At 48.4% G+C, this 17,717-nt stretch overlaps 1 protein-coding gene across 1 annotated transcript; it reads right to left on the bottom strand.

Annotated features, from left to right (window-relative positions):
* Positions 1 to 2,114: 2,114 nt before the first annotated feature.
* Positions 2,115 to 4,181, bottom strand: ADRA2A (adrenoceptor alpha 2A). The gene has a single exon (XM_008490143.2). The coding sequence runs from the start codon at positions 4,179 to 4,181 to the stop codon at positions 2,847 to 2,849; it is 1,335 nt and encodes a 444-aa protein (XP_008488365.1). The 3' UTR covers positions 2,115 to 2,846.
* Between the last annotated feature and the right edge of the window lie 13,536 nt (positions 4,182 to 17,717).

The following is a 17,717-nucleotide window of genomic DNA, read 5'->3' as shown; positions in this document are numbered from 1 at the left end:
TCTCTATCAGTGACATTGGTGGGGCTGGCAGAGTGGGACTGGGAGACCAGCAGTTCCAGAAGTGGGCTTTGGTCATCCATTTTGTCACCAAACAAGTAGCAAAGCAGGCAGGGAGGGGAACTCATAGTGGGAAGACCAGAAGCCAGAGCTCCCAAGTGGTTATGTGTGCTCCTGGACAAAGCAAAGCATACTCTGAAGCACTCAGAGGATCAGCACCTCATGTACACACACACACAAACACACACAAACACACACACAGCCTTTGCAGCTACATGGTACTTGTGGCAAAGCAGGAACCCAATTGAAGCTGATGAGGAGCTGGACCTGGCACTTTGGAGGAGTGAAGCCCCACTGAGAAGGACCATCCTGCACATACCAAGAAATATTGCCTTCCAGGCTAATAATTTCTAATCCCATCTGCAACCTAATTATTAAAAACCTTCTCAACTCAACAGCTGTAAATGCTGCACAGCCAAGCATCCCCAGAAGGACTACCAGGATGGATTTAAAGGGAGCAAGTCACACCCTGAAACCCTAAGCTCTCTAGCTCTCTTCTTTAAGAATTGCATGAACACTCTTACTGTGGCATGAAAGGGAAGGGAAAAAAAAAACAAAAAAGATCAAACAAGAAGTATCAAGGACTCATTTATTATTATGCCACTGCATAATGAACTGAGCCATTGTTCCCTACCTGGGGTAACAATGCTTTTCAGAAAACATGAGTGCTCTTTTCCCAGTGTGTTCTTGAAAAAAAACATCAAGCCCAAAGCTGCCAGAGAATCAGTGAACAGCTGGAAAATAAAATAAAGCAGTTAACAGATTATCCAGAGAGTTTTCACACTTGATCTGTAAACACTCTTTTATTTAATAAAAATAATCATCCATTATAGCAACTTCTGCTTGTGGTTTTGTTGTTTGGTTGGTTTTTTTACAGTAAAGCACAGTTTATTTGCTTTCCTCACCTCTTGAGGATTCAGTTCTGAAAATGCAAGTGAATGTAAACATTGCTCTCCAGGTCCCCAGATGCATCCAGAGACCCTTGGAGTTAATAACAAAGTCAAGAGAGAGAGCAAAATCAACAAAACACTTCCCAAAAGTAAAAAGGTATTTTTAAGTCTCTTCCTGTGCACCATGCTACTCCAAAGAAGGCAAATTCATCTCATACATGAAATTTACACAAACTTCGCTGTCTTCAAACAATTTCTACAACCTGACAGTATTTGATAAAGCTGTTTTCATAACATTAAAAGGCTTGCAGACTCATTTACTGTGAAGAATCAAAAGGTTTTCCTTCTAATGTTCTCCAGAAATTTCTTCACGGCACAAGGATGATAGATTTGTTCTGTCCATTTTTTTGTATATTTTTTTTTTAGCAGAAAGAGCTGAAAGACATTTCAAGAAAGGTTTAAAAAAGCAGTATTAACTCTCTCTCTCCTGCTCCAGTCTCACAATATTTACAGCAGTATTAGGAAAAAAAAAAAAGCTTAAATATACTATAAAATATTAGAGAAACTGTCAGCTAAGTTTCCTACTTCAGAGTTTTGCCCTGTATAGGACTGTAAAAGGGATGCTTTCAGATTTCCTAGGAAAGATGAGTCTGGCATATTAAAACCTGAGCTCTTCTCCTACATTTCAGAAGGATGGAGTAGCCCCTATGCACAAACCCCCTCCTCTTTTGTGGGAAACCTCACAGGAGTTAAATCATCACAAATCAATACAAATGAGATAACAGGATATATGGGGCTCTACTATTTGCTTTGAAATGTTATCTATTTACAGCTGGAGGCAAGGGAAGCAAGTTAGCATCAAACACACTTAGGTGCTGCGGTGTGGTATAATATCAACTGAGATTAACTCCTGAGGAGCTTGGACAGGTCCCCAGCCTCACATTACCTAAGAAACAGCCTGTCCCTCCACCACCCAGGACATGCCTGCCTGCACAGCAAAACCAAGCCCCCTCTTCACCAGGGTCTGCTTTAACAAATAACGAGAGGGCAGCTGCTACCTCAGCTGTATTATATCACAGACAACACAGAAATTAAACAGAATCATGTAAAATATTAAAAAAACAAACAAACAAACAAAAAATCCACAAAAAAACAAAAACAAAAGCAGCCAGTCTGGTGAGGTCTGTGATATGTGATATTGAGCCTTATAATCAAAACAAACAAACAAACAAAACCTACAGGATATTGGAAGTTTTGGTAATACTATCAAATTGTCAGGTAGGGAAAATGGCTCTAGTTGTTCAGTGGTTTTGAGTGAGAGGGGTCTAGGGGTGGGAAGAGAGGGACTTTTAAGGTGTCAAAGATAATTAAAGCATTCACAGTTTCAAAACTGCTTGCCTTACAAAATTAAGACATTCAGATTCAGGGATGCAATACTGTATTTTACAAGGGGGTTAAAATCAATTACATATACAACAAGAAAAAAAAAATACACCAAAATAAAAAAGCCAACACCTCTGGGGTGTCATACTGTCATACTCCCTCTTTGCTGTTCATGTCACAGAGCTGCACATTTCTTGTCTTTAAAGAGTCAAACTCTCAAATATGACAAAAAGAGTCATGAAAACATCCACTGAGAGATTCTGGCAAATTTTTAAAAAAAAAAACAAAACCCCTAACAATCAAGTCAAAAGCCATCCTCCCCTGGAAAGCCGAATGCCACGGCTCAGGCTTCCACTTGCCTGCTGCTCCTCGGCGTTTCCACAGGCTCATCTTGGGTTTTAAAGGCTTCCTGCTCGTGAGCTGAAGGAAACCATCCCATGCAAGCACAGCCCAAGAGGGCCATCCCTTACTCTCCTCTAAAGTCTTGAATTAGTCCTGCCCATAGCACAGAGTCCTTCAAACAATCCTTTTCCTTTCTATCCTGCAGAGGATCCTTTTGAAGGCCCGTCTGAAGTCGTGGTTGAAAATGGTATAGATGACAGGGTTCAAGGAGCTATTGCAGTAACCGAACCAGAAGAAGAACTTGAAGAGGGTTTCAGGCACAGAGCAGCTCTTGCAGACAGCCATCAGTGTGTACGTGAAGAAGAAAGGGAACCAGCAGATGACAAAGACCCCAATCACCACTGCCAGCACAAAGGTGAAGCGCTTTTCCCGGTTCTGCCTGCCCCTCCACCGAGACCCTTTGGTGTTCCTCTCTTCCTCTGTCTTCCTGGGCAAACTGTCCCCAGGTTTAATCTGGCTCAGTTTAGTCTTGAACTTTCCCCTTGGTGGTTTCTCTGGCTTCTTACACTGGTTGTTCTCCTGATGCTCAGAGGAAGAGGTTTCCTCCATGTCTATGCCATTGACCTCTCCCTCCTGCCCACCACTACCTCCTGCTGCCTTCTCCCCGTTGAGCTGAGCTGTAGCTGGCAGGTCCTCCTTGTCAGCTAAACCATTCTGTTTCTTCTCAGGGCGCTCTGCCCTCTTGTTCAGGGGTACCCTGGTTCGCCTCTTGGCTATCTGGTAGATGCGCATGTAGACCAGGATCATGATGAGGCAGGGGGCAAAGAAGGAGCCAATGCTAGAAGAGATGATGTACCACTTCTCATCATTGATCTTGCACAGTGCTACCCCTTGGTCAGCCTGCTGCCCACTCTTCCTCTCGATGGAGATGAGTGGTGGGAAAGAGATGACAGCCGAGATGACCCAGACAATGAAGATGATGCACTTGATGCGGCGTGGGGTACGCTTGAGGTTGTACTCAATGGCTTGTGTGATGGACCAGTAACGGTCCAGGCTGATGGCACACAAGTGCACGATGGAGGAGGTGCAGAAGAGCACGTCCAAGGCCAGGTAGATCTCACACCAGACTTTGCCAAAGTACCAGTACCCCATTACTTCGTTTGCAAGGGAGAAAGGGATGACCAGTGTGGCCACCAGGATGTCGGCAGAGGCTAAAGAGACCAGGAAGAGGTTCTGGGGGGCCTTGAGTGCCCGGCTGGTGAAGACAGCAATGATGACCAGGACGTTGCCGAATACAGTGAAGAGCATAAGCAAGCCCACTAGGCTGATGAGGACGACGGTGGTGTGCAGGGAGTACGGCATGACCCAGCCCGGCCCGGCCCCGCTGTCGTTGAAGGTCCCGTTGGTGCCGGGAGGTGGGTAGCCCTCCTCCTCCTCCAGCTGCCGCTGGTACTCCATGGAGGAGAAGAAGTGGCCCCTCTCCGTGAACGGGCGCTCCAGGTTAAACATCAACCCCGGCTGCGTGGACACCCCCGCCCTTCGCCCTCTGCCCCACTCGCGCCGCGCCCCAGTTCCGCGCCCTGCTCCGCGGGGTCCGCGCCCTTACTGCGCGGCTGGGGGGGGCAGGGCGAGGCGGTGGCGGCCGGGGGGCTACGGGCACCCGCTGCTCATGCTGAGCGGGGCGCGGAGCTGCGCGGATCGGGACCGGGGCTGCAGCCGGCGGCGGCGGCTGCTCTGCTTCGCTCGCCGCCGAGCCTCTTTATAGCCCCGGATCAGGCCGGGGCTGCCGCGTCAGCCCCACGTGAGGAGCTACCCCCGGTGCGCGCACACAACACACACGGACACACCCCGCACACCCCCCGCCCCTCCGCACACTCACCTCGCTGACGGCCGCCGCATCAGCGCGGGTACACGGTCAGGGCTCACACCGCCCATCACCTCAGCCCTCACACACAGCCCCACACCCCCGCCCCACAGTCTCGCCCCAGCCTGGCTCCCGGCCCAGCCCACGGCGGGGGCGGCTTCACCCCTCCTGGACACAGGAGCGAACCCCGGAGGGGCGCGCCCGTGGTAAAGGATGAGTACGAGGAAGCTGGGGCAGTGGCAGTGGTACCAGAGTTTGGTGCCTGTTTGGGGGGATGGACTTTTGGGAGGAGGTGGTGAGCACCTCACCGCCGTCCCGGGGCTGCGCAGCACTCGGGGCTCCGCGCAGCCACCGCGGGGCTCCGGGCACCCAACCCCTCCAGCCCGGGGCCGTGCTGGGTTGTGTCCCGTCCCGCCCGTGGCTGGGGACACGGAGGGCGGTGCGGCTCCGTTCCGGGGGCTGGGTGCTCGCTTGGGAGCCCCGAGGGCAACGCTTATCCACAGAGGGTGGGGGACACGGCAGGGCTGGGGTCGCCATCCCGGCCATGCGGGAGCCGAAGCGGGACCACACACAGGCAGCTGGACCTCCCCGGGCTGCGTTCTGCCCCGCTCCGTGGTGCCGGCGATGCGGGCAGCGGCGGCCCCGGGCAGCGCGGGGGGGCAGTGGCACCTGCTGGCCGCGGAGTCTCACTGCACCCACCGCCCGCCGGCCCGAGACGAGCCCCCCCCCGCCGTCCCCCGATACAGGGGAGTCGGTAGGAGCCTTAATGCCCCTCTTCGCGGGCAGGAAAACGCTCCTGCCGAGGGGCCCTGGGTGGATGGGAGCAGCCCCCACAAAGGAAAGGATATGGCAAAGAGATATGAGCAGATATAAGGTCAGCCTCCCAGGATGGCTCAGTCCCAGCTGCATGGGCCCCCCTGCCTTGCAGCACTCACGAGGGCTCCCATGTCACTGCACCGGACCCAGCGGACTTCCTTCTGCCTCACCCCTTCCTTTCCACCCCTGTGCTCTCCCATGGCTTTCCCCAGTCCCACGGGCAGGAGGAGAAGGAGGTGGGCAGAAGGTCCAAGCAACCAGCTTCTCCCACACCCTGCCCCATCAGGTGCCCCAGGATGCTCCCTAAGAGCAGAGGGGCTGGCAACACCCACCTGTGCAGCTGCACCATCAAGGAGGGACCTTTTAAATAGCAAAAGAGCAATAGTGATGCACCTATAGCCTCCCCACATCCAGCCCCCACAGCTGTCAGCTCTCAGCATGTACAGGTTACTCACTTGTACAATGCACAGACTCCAACTCTGATCCTCTCACTCACAGTCCCTTCTGCATTTTCAGGTGGCTCTAATGATGCTCACTTGGTGCTTCAGATCCAGGCAGCTCTCAATTAATCTCCATGCTGAACACTCAGGCCAACAAACGTTATTTCTGCTGAGAGGTGGAGGAAGCCCTGTGTGTCATCTTTGTCCCTACACCACACACCCTGTTATAAGCCAGGCCCAGGAGCAATGACATCCTGGAGAGCAGGAGCAAGCTGGGGTCTGGGAGCCTGAGAGCAAAGCCTCTGGTCCTGACCTGGGACCAAGCAAAGGAAAGCAAGGTGGAACCCCACTGTTTCAGCAAGGAAGCACAGGAACCACTGTGCCAGTTTGCCTAGGAGAAGGGCAATCTGCAGGAAGTGACTTAAAAGCTGTAAATCAAACCCAAACGACTGACATGCATACACAAAAGATCTCTGAGACTAAATGTGCTGTGTAGCTACAGACTTCACTGCAAGGGGCAAATGGATGGAACAAAGGATGGAGGGACTCACCTGTCTATGGCAAGGCCAGATGTAAAGACAAGGAGCTGCTGGACTTTGTGAGCATCTCCTTCTGCTCATCACAGGAGACCTGAGTGCTCTGCAGGAGGACACATAGCCTTGTCCAGCAGTGGGTCTTCATCTCCCTCCCTCAGGTGAAGGATCTGCAGGGGTCTTGAGATCACCTCTGGCCTCCTTGGTCGCTGTTTGGATGGAAGGATCCAGAGAGAGATGGTGAATGCTATGCCCTGGCTGAGGTGGGCAGCTCCTTCCCTGACCAGTCTGACCTCAGTTCTAACAGTTCATGTGCACTAAGGCCATCACAGACTGACTGAGTTGGTTTGCTACACACCTGGGCTGGTGTCTTTCTGGAAACACCCCATGCTCCCTGAAAAACCAAGCTTTGTTCCTCAACACAGACTGGATTTAAATAACAAAAAATGACCAGCTATCCTGATTGTCTGTCTCGTTTTGAGCCTGGACACCCTCAGTCCATGTGAAGCTAAACCCAGACAACATCACCATTCCTGAGCCACCACATCACAAAAGCAGTTTTAATCATGGCACTTTGATGGGATGAAGAGGGTGAGGGGGACATGAAAGTCCAAGAGCGTGGAGAAAAGGGTTTGTTTCAGAAATGCCGTTGGATAGAGAGCTCTGTGCAAGCCAGGGACAGCTGGAATGGCACTGTATGCATCTTGGAGAGGGAGAAAACCTACCTCAAAGTCACTTTCCTTACACTACCACCATCACTGTCCACATAACATCTCTGATTTTATTGACAGCAGCAGCACTTGGCAGTCTGCAAAGTGAGTCGGTAACACCAAGTCTCCCCTTGGTTTTCTCTGCAGGTCATCTCAAGGCTCTGCCCAATTCTTGAGATAAAAGATGGTCAGAAACCACCAGGGTGGCAGGGACCCTTAGCATCTCACAGAACAACACATGGCACATATGTCCTACAGGACAGATGTCTTTATGAGTCAATACCATGTGTGGTGATAATTTGGAATACTCATAAAGCCTAAACTCTCAGAGTCCTGGGATTAGGCAAGAAACTTGCATTTACAGCTCCTAGAAGACCAGAGAGAAAAGCTTCAGGGGGGCGAGAAAACAGCTAGTAAATAAAATTTTAATATCAATCCCTTGCCATTTGCATCCAGATGCTCAGTTTTTGAATGCATGCTGCCAACAACATCGATGTGAGTTATAAGGGCTCTGCAGTTCAAACTCAGTCAACAAGTGCCTGTGGAGACAGCCCAGAACAACAGCCTGTCCTCTGGTGGCACAGATGCTGGAGAGCTGCGGGAGCCTGCCCTTTCCCCAGAAAGCTGCCCAGTTTTTCAGCAGAGCCCCTGAGGAGCTGGGCTTACCAGGCAAGGCAGGCCAGCCTAGGTGTGGGCTAACGAGCAAGGCTGAAGGTTATCCATCCTCCTTATCCATCCTCCTCTGACAGCTCGCCCTCTGCCAGCTGCCCCGGGCGGGCAGAGATGCCCTTTGCAAGGCCCAGCAGTGAAGTTTGCATTCAGCACATGCACCTCTAGCACGTCCCTCACAAACAAGCTGACCTTTCCTGCTGGTTTCAGGACATTAATTAGGAATGCTGCTTCCATGTTTATACATCTCTGCTGCCCCTCAGATCCAACATTGCTTCCAGCATCGCTCCCAGTGCTGCAGGGGGAGCTGGGACCACCCTCCTCCCCTCTGTGGGGGGAGAGGTTTGTGGGGTCTTCTCAGGGCCTCCCACAGCACAGAGTGAATGGAGTACAGGGAGATAATCTCTGGAAGGAAGCAGTATGGTAATAAGACTGCAAAATGTAAGTTTTGAACAAGCAGCCCCAGGAACTGTTTATTTCCAGAGGAGCAGTGAGATTCTGTCAGGGAAAAAAGTAAAAACAGCTGCTGAAGGACCAAGGCTCTCTTTTTTGGGCAGTCTGGTTCAAGGCTACAAGAACTGGACAGACCTAAGGCCGTGCCATGCTCAAGTCATGGCAGGGCAGTCTCCTGGGGGACCACATGAAAGAGGCAACCACTAGAACAAAGTGCAGAAATTACTTCTTCCTGCAAGCTTCCAAGAGCAGCTCTGTGCTGGTTTGACACAAACCATCAAAGAGAGAGCCTTGGGCTGGAGCTGTGTGTGTGTGCTCTGTGACCAGAGGTAAACAGCAGTCACAGCTTGTTTTGTGCTAGGAGAGAGCTGTGGTTTGCTCCTTTGCACTGATCTCAGTATCTGCATTACCATGACAGGAAGCCCTTGTTGTGGCTGTGGATTCTGGTTGTGCTACTGGGTGTATTTGAATAAACCAAAGCAGGGTGGCTTTCAGGAAGATTTGCTTCAGTAAGTGGGCTCTGTTGGGTGTAATGCAAGGACATCCCATGACTTGTGACACCCTGTGGACTAACACCTGCACAGCCCTTCACAGCAACTTCAAGTTGGCCAGTTTTCCTCCAGGCCTAGGGCAAGCCAGCAGAGATGAATCCAGGTCACACACACAGAAAAAATGCTTTTCTCCTATGCTGTGTTAACCCAATGAGGAATAACACCACAGGAGCTATCAGGGGAAGCAGCACAGACCTTCTCCAGACAAACCTGGCATTGCTGGGTGTATCACAGTACCACTGCAGAGTGAAAAAAAAAAAAAAAAAAAAAGAAAAAAAAAAAGTTAGAAAAAAACAAGCACATCAGACTTTTTCAGGGAAGTGTTTCAAATGCTGTGATTCCTATTTTTCTTTTATTTTAAAAATTTATGGGTTTTTTAAGATATCAGAGATGCAGCTGGTCTGGCCAACCCTCCAGCTGCTTTGGGACCCCGTGCTCTTTTTTCTTCTGCACACACACTCAGCCCACAGAACTTCCTTTCCTGCTCTGCCACTGCACACTTGGGATTGAGCTTTGCCCTTTCCATAGATCTCAGAGCAGTGGCTTCTGCAGAGCCATGTTTTGTAGCAGAGTTTGTCCAGACACAGCTTCTGGATGTTATTTGAATAAAGCAGTGGGAAGCAGATAACTACAACAGCAGGCTCGGCTACTGCCTAATCCCCTCCTGAGCAGGGACACTGCCTCAGCATCAGATGTTGAGAGGGAAGAAAGGGAGGCATGCTGAATATTACCCATGGTAGCAGTTCTTCACTACCCCCCCCCCAGCTTCAAAAAGGTGGCCCAGACCAGCACAAGATGGGTCCTATGTGACCACCTGTTCTTCCAGTGGTTTTTTTGTTTGTTTTGGGTTTGTTTGTTTTTGGGGGTTTTGGTTTGGTTTTTTTTTGTTGTTGTTGCTGTTTTGGTTTGGTTTTTTGCAAAGAGGTTGAAAGCTCTGCTTGCCTTTCCTCCTGAACTGGTGTTCAGGTTGCTCACCCTGTTCTGCAGGATTTTAACTACGGGGTTTGATTGCACAGCCCTAACTCAACAGCCAAGAGAAACATTAAAAGATTAACAGCATAGCAGAGCCTAGGGGTGAGGCTGAGATACTGGGGCTGCGCTCCTGTGAGCCTCTGGTTTATTTATTCATTATTTTCCCTCTTTTGCTTCTGCCTGGTGTCACGGCAGCCTCTGCCACATGAAAGGCTCATTTCAGCTCTGCAGGAGTGATGCGCAAGAACCCTCTCCAGCTGTCTGCATGTCTCTGGCTTCCTGCCTCTTCATGTCCGGGGGAGAAGGGAAAAGAGAAATGTGCATTTTCTCTCTGTAACACCCACAAGTACATTCAAATGTGTTCCTCTGTGCCAAGCACGGGCGAGTGTGGTTTTACGCAGTTCTATTTTCTTCATCCACTCCCCTAGCTGGGAACACTCCCTCCTCGCTGCATCCTGCAATGGAGCCAGAACTAAATCCTTGTGGGGCCAACCCTCAGTGCAGAGGAGCAGCACAGCCCCAGGCTTCCCATCCTGCCAGCTCACAAGATGGAATCCACTAAAATTAGCCAACAGTGGCAGAAACATAAGAAGAAATAAAAAATAAATCAAACAGTCTATGGACCATTCCAAATATATTACAGGGACATTCCATACTGCTCACCATCAGTCCCTCTCTCAGGGGACTGACTCACTGCCTCCCATAAAACCCTTTAACCAGACCACAATGGGCTTTTCAATACAGAGGGGACCATAACCAGAACACATCCAAGTCCTCCCAGCCCTGGCCAGACCAAGGGAAGGGAAGGAAGGAAATACTCACCCCTGGCACTGCTCCCTTCCAGGGGGAAGGAGGAAGGCTGGGCTCCACTAACTCCTTGTAACTTTCCCTGAATTAAACCAGTCAAGTTTCTGCAGCTCAACAAGTTGCCTTTCATCAGCAAAGCCGGCCCACTTTTAAGGCAAAAATTGAGACTGCCTCACTTAAAAGCATTTAATTTCTCAACTGGCAGAAGTTAACATTCAATTACTCAGCTTAGAAGTAACTCGTTTATTCAGGTTTCACTCCCTAAGGCCCAAGCATGTCTCTGCCCTTTCCCTCCCCTTTCCTCACCATCTCTATCTGAGGCTGACACAGTGATGCTGCCTCTGGGCCCGGGGCTGCAGTCAGCAATCTTCACCCTGAGGAAGGCAGAGGTGGCCCAGGTGAGATGTCACTCTCCATTGCACCTCCCCCAGTCACCTCCTTTGGCATGGCCAGAGCAAAACTTCCAGCAAAGGGAAACAGCCTGAAAAGAGAGCACAACAGAGAGCAGCTGGGCAGAGGCTGGAGGTTGCAATTCCCACCTGGCAGTGAGGATCTCTCAGCAGGTTCAGATCGTCAGGGGAAAGGAGGAGGAGATGGTACAGCCACTTGCAGAACACAGGGAAGCTGCTTTCCCTGCACACTTGCGTGGGCCAGGTTTGCTCATGTCAACACACAGCTTGTGTCTCCATGAACCCAGGCTGGCACCACTAGAGTTAAAATATCTATCAAAGAGCTGGGTGGCAGCAGTTCTCAAAGGCTAAGCCACATAAATTGTCCAGGGCATAAGTGCCTGAAATTGCCAGGCAGCAGAGAACAGCTTCATGGTTTCGCAGGAAGGGAGCTGAGACTTTCTCCGATTTCTCTTATTACTTCTTTCACCATCTAGTGGCAAAAAGCAAATAATACTGAGAAGCCATCCAGCAACTGCAGCTGGCTCTGGGAGGGGATCTCTCTTTGCAGCAGCTCCTCCCAGTTACCCCCACAGCTACCTGGGGACACAGAGGAGGACAGAAGGGCAGCATCCACAGCCTTCCAAGTCCCCCAGTCCCAAAGGTTCCTCTCTCTGCACAGGCTGACTCCCAGCCCAGGACCCCCTGCCACTGTGTCCCTGCCGTCCCCTACACCAGATGAAAAACACAGGCTCCTATGACTTCTCCCACCCTCCTGCCCCCAGCCCTCCCCAAAACTCTCTGGCTCTCTCCGGGAAGCCCCAGCTCCCAAGGGGACAATAAGCTGAGACAGCAGCAGAAGAGCAGCACTGGGTAGAATAAACACAGGTCTCCCAGCCATCAAACCCAGGTTAACTAAATGCACAGACTGAGCTAAGCCACCAGGAAAAGATGCCAGAGGGAGCAGAGTCCTTCTGAGTTGAGGCTTTTCCTTCTCCACCCCAGCTGAACCATGAGCCAGGGCTGCAGGAGGTGGAAGACTGTAGGAGAGGGACACAAATACCTTCAAAGAAAAACCTTCCCTGTGGACTCAGCCTTGGTGTTAGAAGTACCTGGGGTGCTGGGGAGGAGCTTACCTTCATCAGCCCTCTCAAATTTTGCCATCATGCCATACCAGGGGGGAGATTTCTCCCAAGACCAGGCTTCCCTTCCCACACCCAGCTGCAACCAACTCATTTGGACATGGCAGAGAGATTTGTAGGTAGATCTGCTCTATGGGATGGAAGAAGCAGGGCCCTGCCTCTGCAGAGGGATTGCCCAGAGAGAAGAACTGGGCTGGGGGCTGCCCTGAGTTTGAACTCCAGCTGGCAGATGGTCTGACACCTTCCCAGCCTGCATGATGATAGCCAGGCAAGCAGAAAGCAGACAGAAATGTTCATCATCTGGTGGGCACAGGAGGAAAGGTTCTCTCCAGAGCCAGGGTTTCCATCCTCATGGTGGTTTGCAGATCCGCAGAAGGAAATCCATCACTGTAACTGCACTCATTCCCTCCTTGCCTACAATGCAATTATCCCTATGTGGATTGCAAGGTAAAGTTTTTGGGGTTTGGGGTTGTTGTGTTGAGTGGTTTTTTTTTTCCTGAGAGGCTCAAGTTAAGTTTAAACACTCACTTTTGATTTATTTGCTTATTCAGCACTGTCAGTTGCTTTACAACAAAACAAAATCTCGCTCTCCCCAGGAAACATTTATCCTGTCTGGGAGTACTGTACTGCGGGTGGTTCTGTGTAATCAGGACAAGGCACTTAGAGAAGGCTCAGACTGATAGACTATGCTGAGAGAAGAGTCACAGTACATCTCTACTTGTGCTTTTTCAACTCAGATTTTCCTTCTCCCTAGAAACATCCTGGGTACCAAGGGAAATTCCTGCCATGCAAAATTCAGAAGTGAAATAGTCCATGCCTTTCTCTGAAGTGTCAGAGAAAACTAAGCACATACCAACAAGCATTATTAATCTCTGCTGCTACAAACAAAACTCTTTTTTTTCCAACCCCAAATTTCAGCCCTGCACAGAGCAATGCCAGCACATTCTTGTGCCATGGTTTTCTCTCTGCACTCAGATGAAGGATGCTGCAGGTCAGTGCTCTCATCAGCTCAGGATGCCATTCACATCCTCTCAAGGCTTGATGCCTTTAACCCTCTGTCACTCTGAGTAGGAGCTATGTCTGGGAGGAAGGAAAGGAGAAATCTCTATTTCATGTAAAATCCTGATATTCAGCCTGTCAGCACAAACTAAATGCAAGGGCAGAAGGACTGGAAGGAAAGCAAACTGAGAAACACTGGAGTTTCCCTGCAGACAGGGAGCTTTGAACCTGTCCTGAACTCCTCTTTTGACTTGTAGAGGCCAAGCCATCTGCTGGGACACAGCCAGAAAGCAGCAGTGATTGCCACCCTGCATCCAAGCATTACTGGAAGCTTAGTCCCAGTGCAACTAGACACACGGAGAGGTAAACAGCACAACTGAAATCTCAAGACTTAACAGCACCCTTTCAGTACAGCTGGGCTAAAAATAGCCCCAAAATCCTCAGAAAGGCAGCACACTGCAGATTTTAACTGGCTTTGATTGATAGCCCGTCAAAACTGTTTTGGAGAGGAAATTTTCCCTGCTGCCCAGCAGTTAGTGTGTATGGGATCAGCCCAGCCAGCCAGGAACCAGCCTCTCATGCTGCCAAGGAAGGTTCCCAGTGTCCCTGAGCACTTGGACACCTTGCCAGGCCAGGAAAGTCCTCTGGAATTGAAGTCACTGAAGAGCACCATTGATTCCTGACTACATTCCAAACTCAATTTTCTTTAAGCAGAGCTAGAGACGAGTGGTAAAAAGCAATCGTGGCAACTATAACAAGTAATCTTAAGAAAATCTAAATTTTTTTTTTTTTATGTTTCTAGGGAATTAAATGTATGAAATGAGGATGTAATTTTCTCATTAATATTTCACTAACAATTTAATTGCAGAAGCATGAGGGTTTTCCTGAAGCAAAAGTGATGACTATCAATAACTTTACACATATTTCAGAACTCTTTACGGATTGCTAAGTGTGCCATGTCACTTCAAAAATGAAGATATTCATCCTTATTGCTAAATGGTTTGGAGCAAAGATTGGCCACAGAATTTTCACTGAATCAAAACTCACTCCTATCCAAGCCTTGAGATGTAACCCAAAGCCAAATAATTAATCTGGTAGGTAGTCAGCCATCAAAACCCTTCACATGGACTCTGATACACTCTGTAAACCCCTGGTTGCTCTCTATAAACCAGATGTCCCAGAAGCCAACAGAATAGTTGTAGAACAACACATAGCTGTGCCATGACCATCAGATCCATCTTTCATCTTTCTCTCTGCCAGCCATCTTTCTCAAATAGTGCTTTTCTCCTGATGCCTCCATTATGAAAAAGATCTAGAGAAAAAGGCCTTAGAACCCATACAAAGCAAGTTCAGAAGAGGAACTGGGTGAACCAACAGATACATGAAGCAGAAGCCACAGGTCCCACACCAACTTTTGGCTCCTCCTGCCCTTCTCAAACTTCAGCTCAGCAGAGTGTGGGAAGCACCAAGGTCAGATATAAACAGCTCTCTGCAAAAAGAGGGAAAACTGAAGCAGGAGAGAGGGGGAGTGAGGGCCCAAGTGGAGAGGATGAGATCAGAAGTGACACTGCAAGAGCTGGCAGTGAAAAAATCAGGCACTGCTGGAAAAGCCCCTCCTTCTTCTGGAGGATTCTGCTGCTTCCAAATATGGTTCTGCTTTAATGCAACATCACCCACACACAATTTTCAAAAGCTGCTTCTGAAAAAGCAGTGGCCTGGCTCCAGGACCATCCATCTGGTGGAGCCACAGACCCAAGAATCTTGGCTCCACTCCCCTGCCTGGCCCTGGAGCCAGGGCTGAGTGTGGGCTTGCAGTGGCAACAACCAGGAGATGCTGGCCACAAGGATACTGCTTACCACTTTGCTCAACTTGCTTTTAGGCAATTTCCTTCAGTGCCTTGCACCCCTTCCAGACAAACTTCTGACTCGCTGGAGAGGCTGGGAATCTCTCCTGGTCTCCCACTGCAGAATTACATGGTGCTGTGTCTGATGTGGCTCCCTGGGAGGCTGTAAATGCCCAGCAGGCCTAAAAAGAAGTACTTGGAGAAGATGAAACAGCTTGACATCAGAGCTGCCTCACTGCCCAGCAGCTCCTTACCTACCTGAATTTATTGCCCTCTCCTCTGCTGGCAAGGACAGGGGATTTCACTCTTCCCAGATGGAACTTCCTACTCAGTTAACAGAGTTAGCATGAAGGGTACCCAAAAATTTTTTGGATGGAGCTTTCCTCTATTATTCTTACTATGGCTGTTATTGTTGTTGTTTTCAAACAACATTTGAAGATTTTTTTTTTTCCATGGAAAAACATACTTCCATTAAAACTGTCCACATGAAGTTTGGGAATCACTTGAGGCAGCACAGCAGTAATGTGCACAGCAGCACATGCAGGACAGAAAGCAAAACAGCTACTACTGGGCCAAGTGAAGCACCCACCCAACTACAGCAAGTTAAGTATTCATTATGAGTCTTCACAAAGAAATACTTTACCTATAGAAAGGAAAAAGAGGGTGCTGTAGAAAGAGCTTTTAACAGGGAACACTGGTGTGCAATTTTGCAGATAGCATCTTATTTAGAAGCAGTGGGGTAGACTGATCTCTAAAGACCCTTAAAAGGTTTTGCAGTGGGAAAAAAAAAAAAGAGTTGCAAGGCATAGAGTCAGGTCATTAACTGCAGCCCAGGCTGCCAGCTGCTCACTCAGATACTCCAGATGGCTCCTCCTCTAAAACATCATCATTTCATCTTGGTAATCAAATTATCTCCTACTCTTACACTCCTAAGTGAGGCAAGGCTTGTACAAAGAGATTATGTATTTTATTTGACTGAGATGGCTTGCCAAACCAAAACAAATTAGCTTTCAAGGCACGCAGCCTCTTCTAATTGTATGACAGCTGAACATCTCCAGCCCTTTAACACCTTATTTCTGCTGCTGCTGCCACCACAGACAGTTCAAAGCACAACCTATACTCTACAAAGCTGCCCAACATCCAGATTTTATACAGTATTTGCACACTAACACTTCACCATACAATAAGTACCTAAGTCCATGGCTTCCCACCAGTGGAAAGTGGGACCTGCCACCAGAGACTCCATATACTGAAGCACTCAGGCTGGATTTATTGCACAAACATCTAATTCTGTGTCATCCATTTGTCTCACCAGCTCCCCAAAGCACCATTTTTGAGACCTTAAGAACACAGGGTGCCACAAACAAGACATTTTCTTCAGTTTTAACTCAATTAAACCCAACATCCTTTGTTTTTCTGAAGCCAGGCTCATCTGTGGATGCTCACTTCAATAATTTTAACAGAAAAAGGTCATGACCAGCAAGATCCTACCAGTCTTCATGGCTGCTGAGCACTGTTTGGCTGACACTGATTATTGGCACAATACTACACGGGCCAGGGGAAATTGCTTTCTCTCTCTCTCTCTTTTTTTTTTTTTTTAAACTATGGTAATTTCTTGCATAGCTTTATGCAAAGGCATCCAGGAGGAAAATTAAATTCAACCTGTGCACTGTAAGTCTTCAACTTCTCTTTCAAAGAAACAAGAACGCTAGAAATTTCCCAATATTTTCAGAAAATGTTGAGTTTTGACTCAATGTCCACCTGCAGTATTCAAAAATCACATCTTCCAAAAATATGCACTCTTTCTAGCATGAACAGAATGTCCCAAACCCTGGCATTATTTAAATCAGCACAATATTAATTTTGTTTCTCATACCTAGTTACAAGAGATGATGGAAGTCAGTTATAGCTAATCAGAGGAAACAATTCATTACTGCAGTGGGTGGCTTGCATCTGAAGCCTAAACCCCAGTCTGATCATTGCCTGATGGAGTTACTTCCCACTGGAGTTTAGTACTAAACTTTATCACCCACTCAACTTGAATTTTCATAAAAGAGCTGTACTTTTATTTCACAAACTACAAGTACACAAAGAACAAAAGAGCTCACTAAAAGCCATGAATTAGGAAAAAGAATCAGAGCTGAAAATAGAAAAGAAACAAGAAATATCACAGAAACTAAGGGGTTTTTTTCCAAGAGAAGATAAAAAACAAACTATGAGTTGGAGATAAACTGCTGCCATTTATGAAAAAAGACTCTCAAGAGTAATAAAAATCATGAACAGGAAAAATAAAGACTGTTAATTGATTTCTCAGAATACAAGAACTAGGAGTCACCAAATGAAATAAGGTGATGTGGTCCGAAGCAAACAAAAGGAAGTAATTTTTCACCCAGCACATAATTCTATTGTGGAATTATTAGACACAGGATGCTGCAGAGGCCAGAAATACAAATAGATTCAGAATTTTAGAATTAAGAAAAAAAACCCATATATATATATATATATATATATAGTAATTAAAATAAATAAAAGAAAGCCCTTTCTTCTGTGAATTTGCCAGATCTATCAAAGGCTAATAAAATGCAGTGGTACAGATGCTGCTTCCCTTTTCACAAGCCAGTCAGGCTCTGGCTGGTGAGGTCTGGAGCTGCAGGAACAAGGAGCTGAAGGTCCCAGTTGTGCTGTGCAGAGCTCTGCCACTCAGCCCCACCAGACTGGGCAGGGATGGTACCTGGGGCAATGTGGCCTGAGGGATGGTTGGACATTTCCTTAGCCTGAATTTCCAGATTGCTGGATCACCTGTAATACCAGGGATGGGGGCAACTCAAAGACAGACCTCCAGGCAGCTTGATCAGA

This window comes from Calypte anna, chromosome 6 (genome assembly GCF_003957555.1).
Source record: "Calypte anna isolate BGI_N300 chromosome 6, bCalAnn1_v1.p, whole genome shotgun sequence".
Lineage (NCBI taxonomy): Eukaryota > Metazoa > Chordata > Aves > Apodiformes > Trochilidae > Calypte > Calypte anna.
Note: the sequence above shows the minus strand (reverse complement) of the source record. Positions and strands in the feature narration are given on the sequence as shown.

Coding starts and splice junctions, on each gene's coding strand:
- ADRA2A (XM_008490143.2), bottom strand. CDS start 4,181: ATGTTTAACCTGGAGCGCCCGTTCACGGAGAGGGGCCACTTCTTCTCC.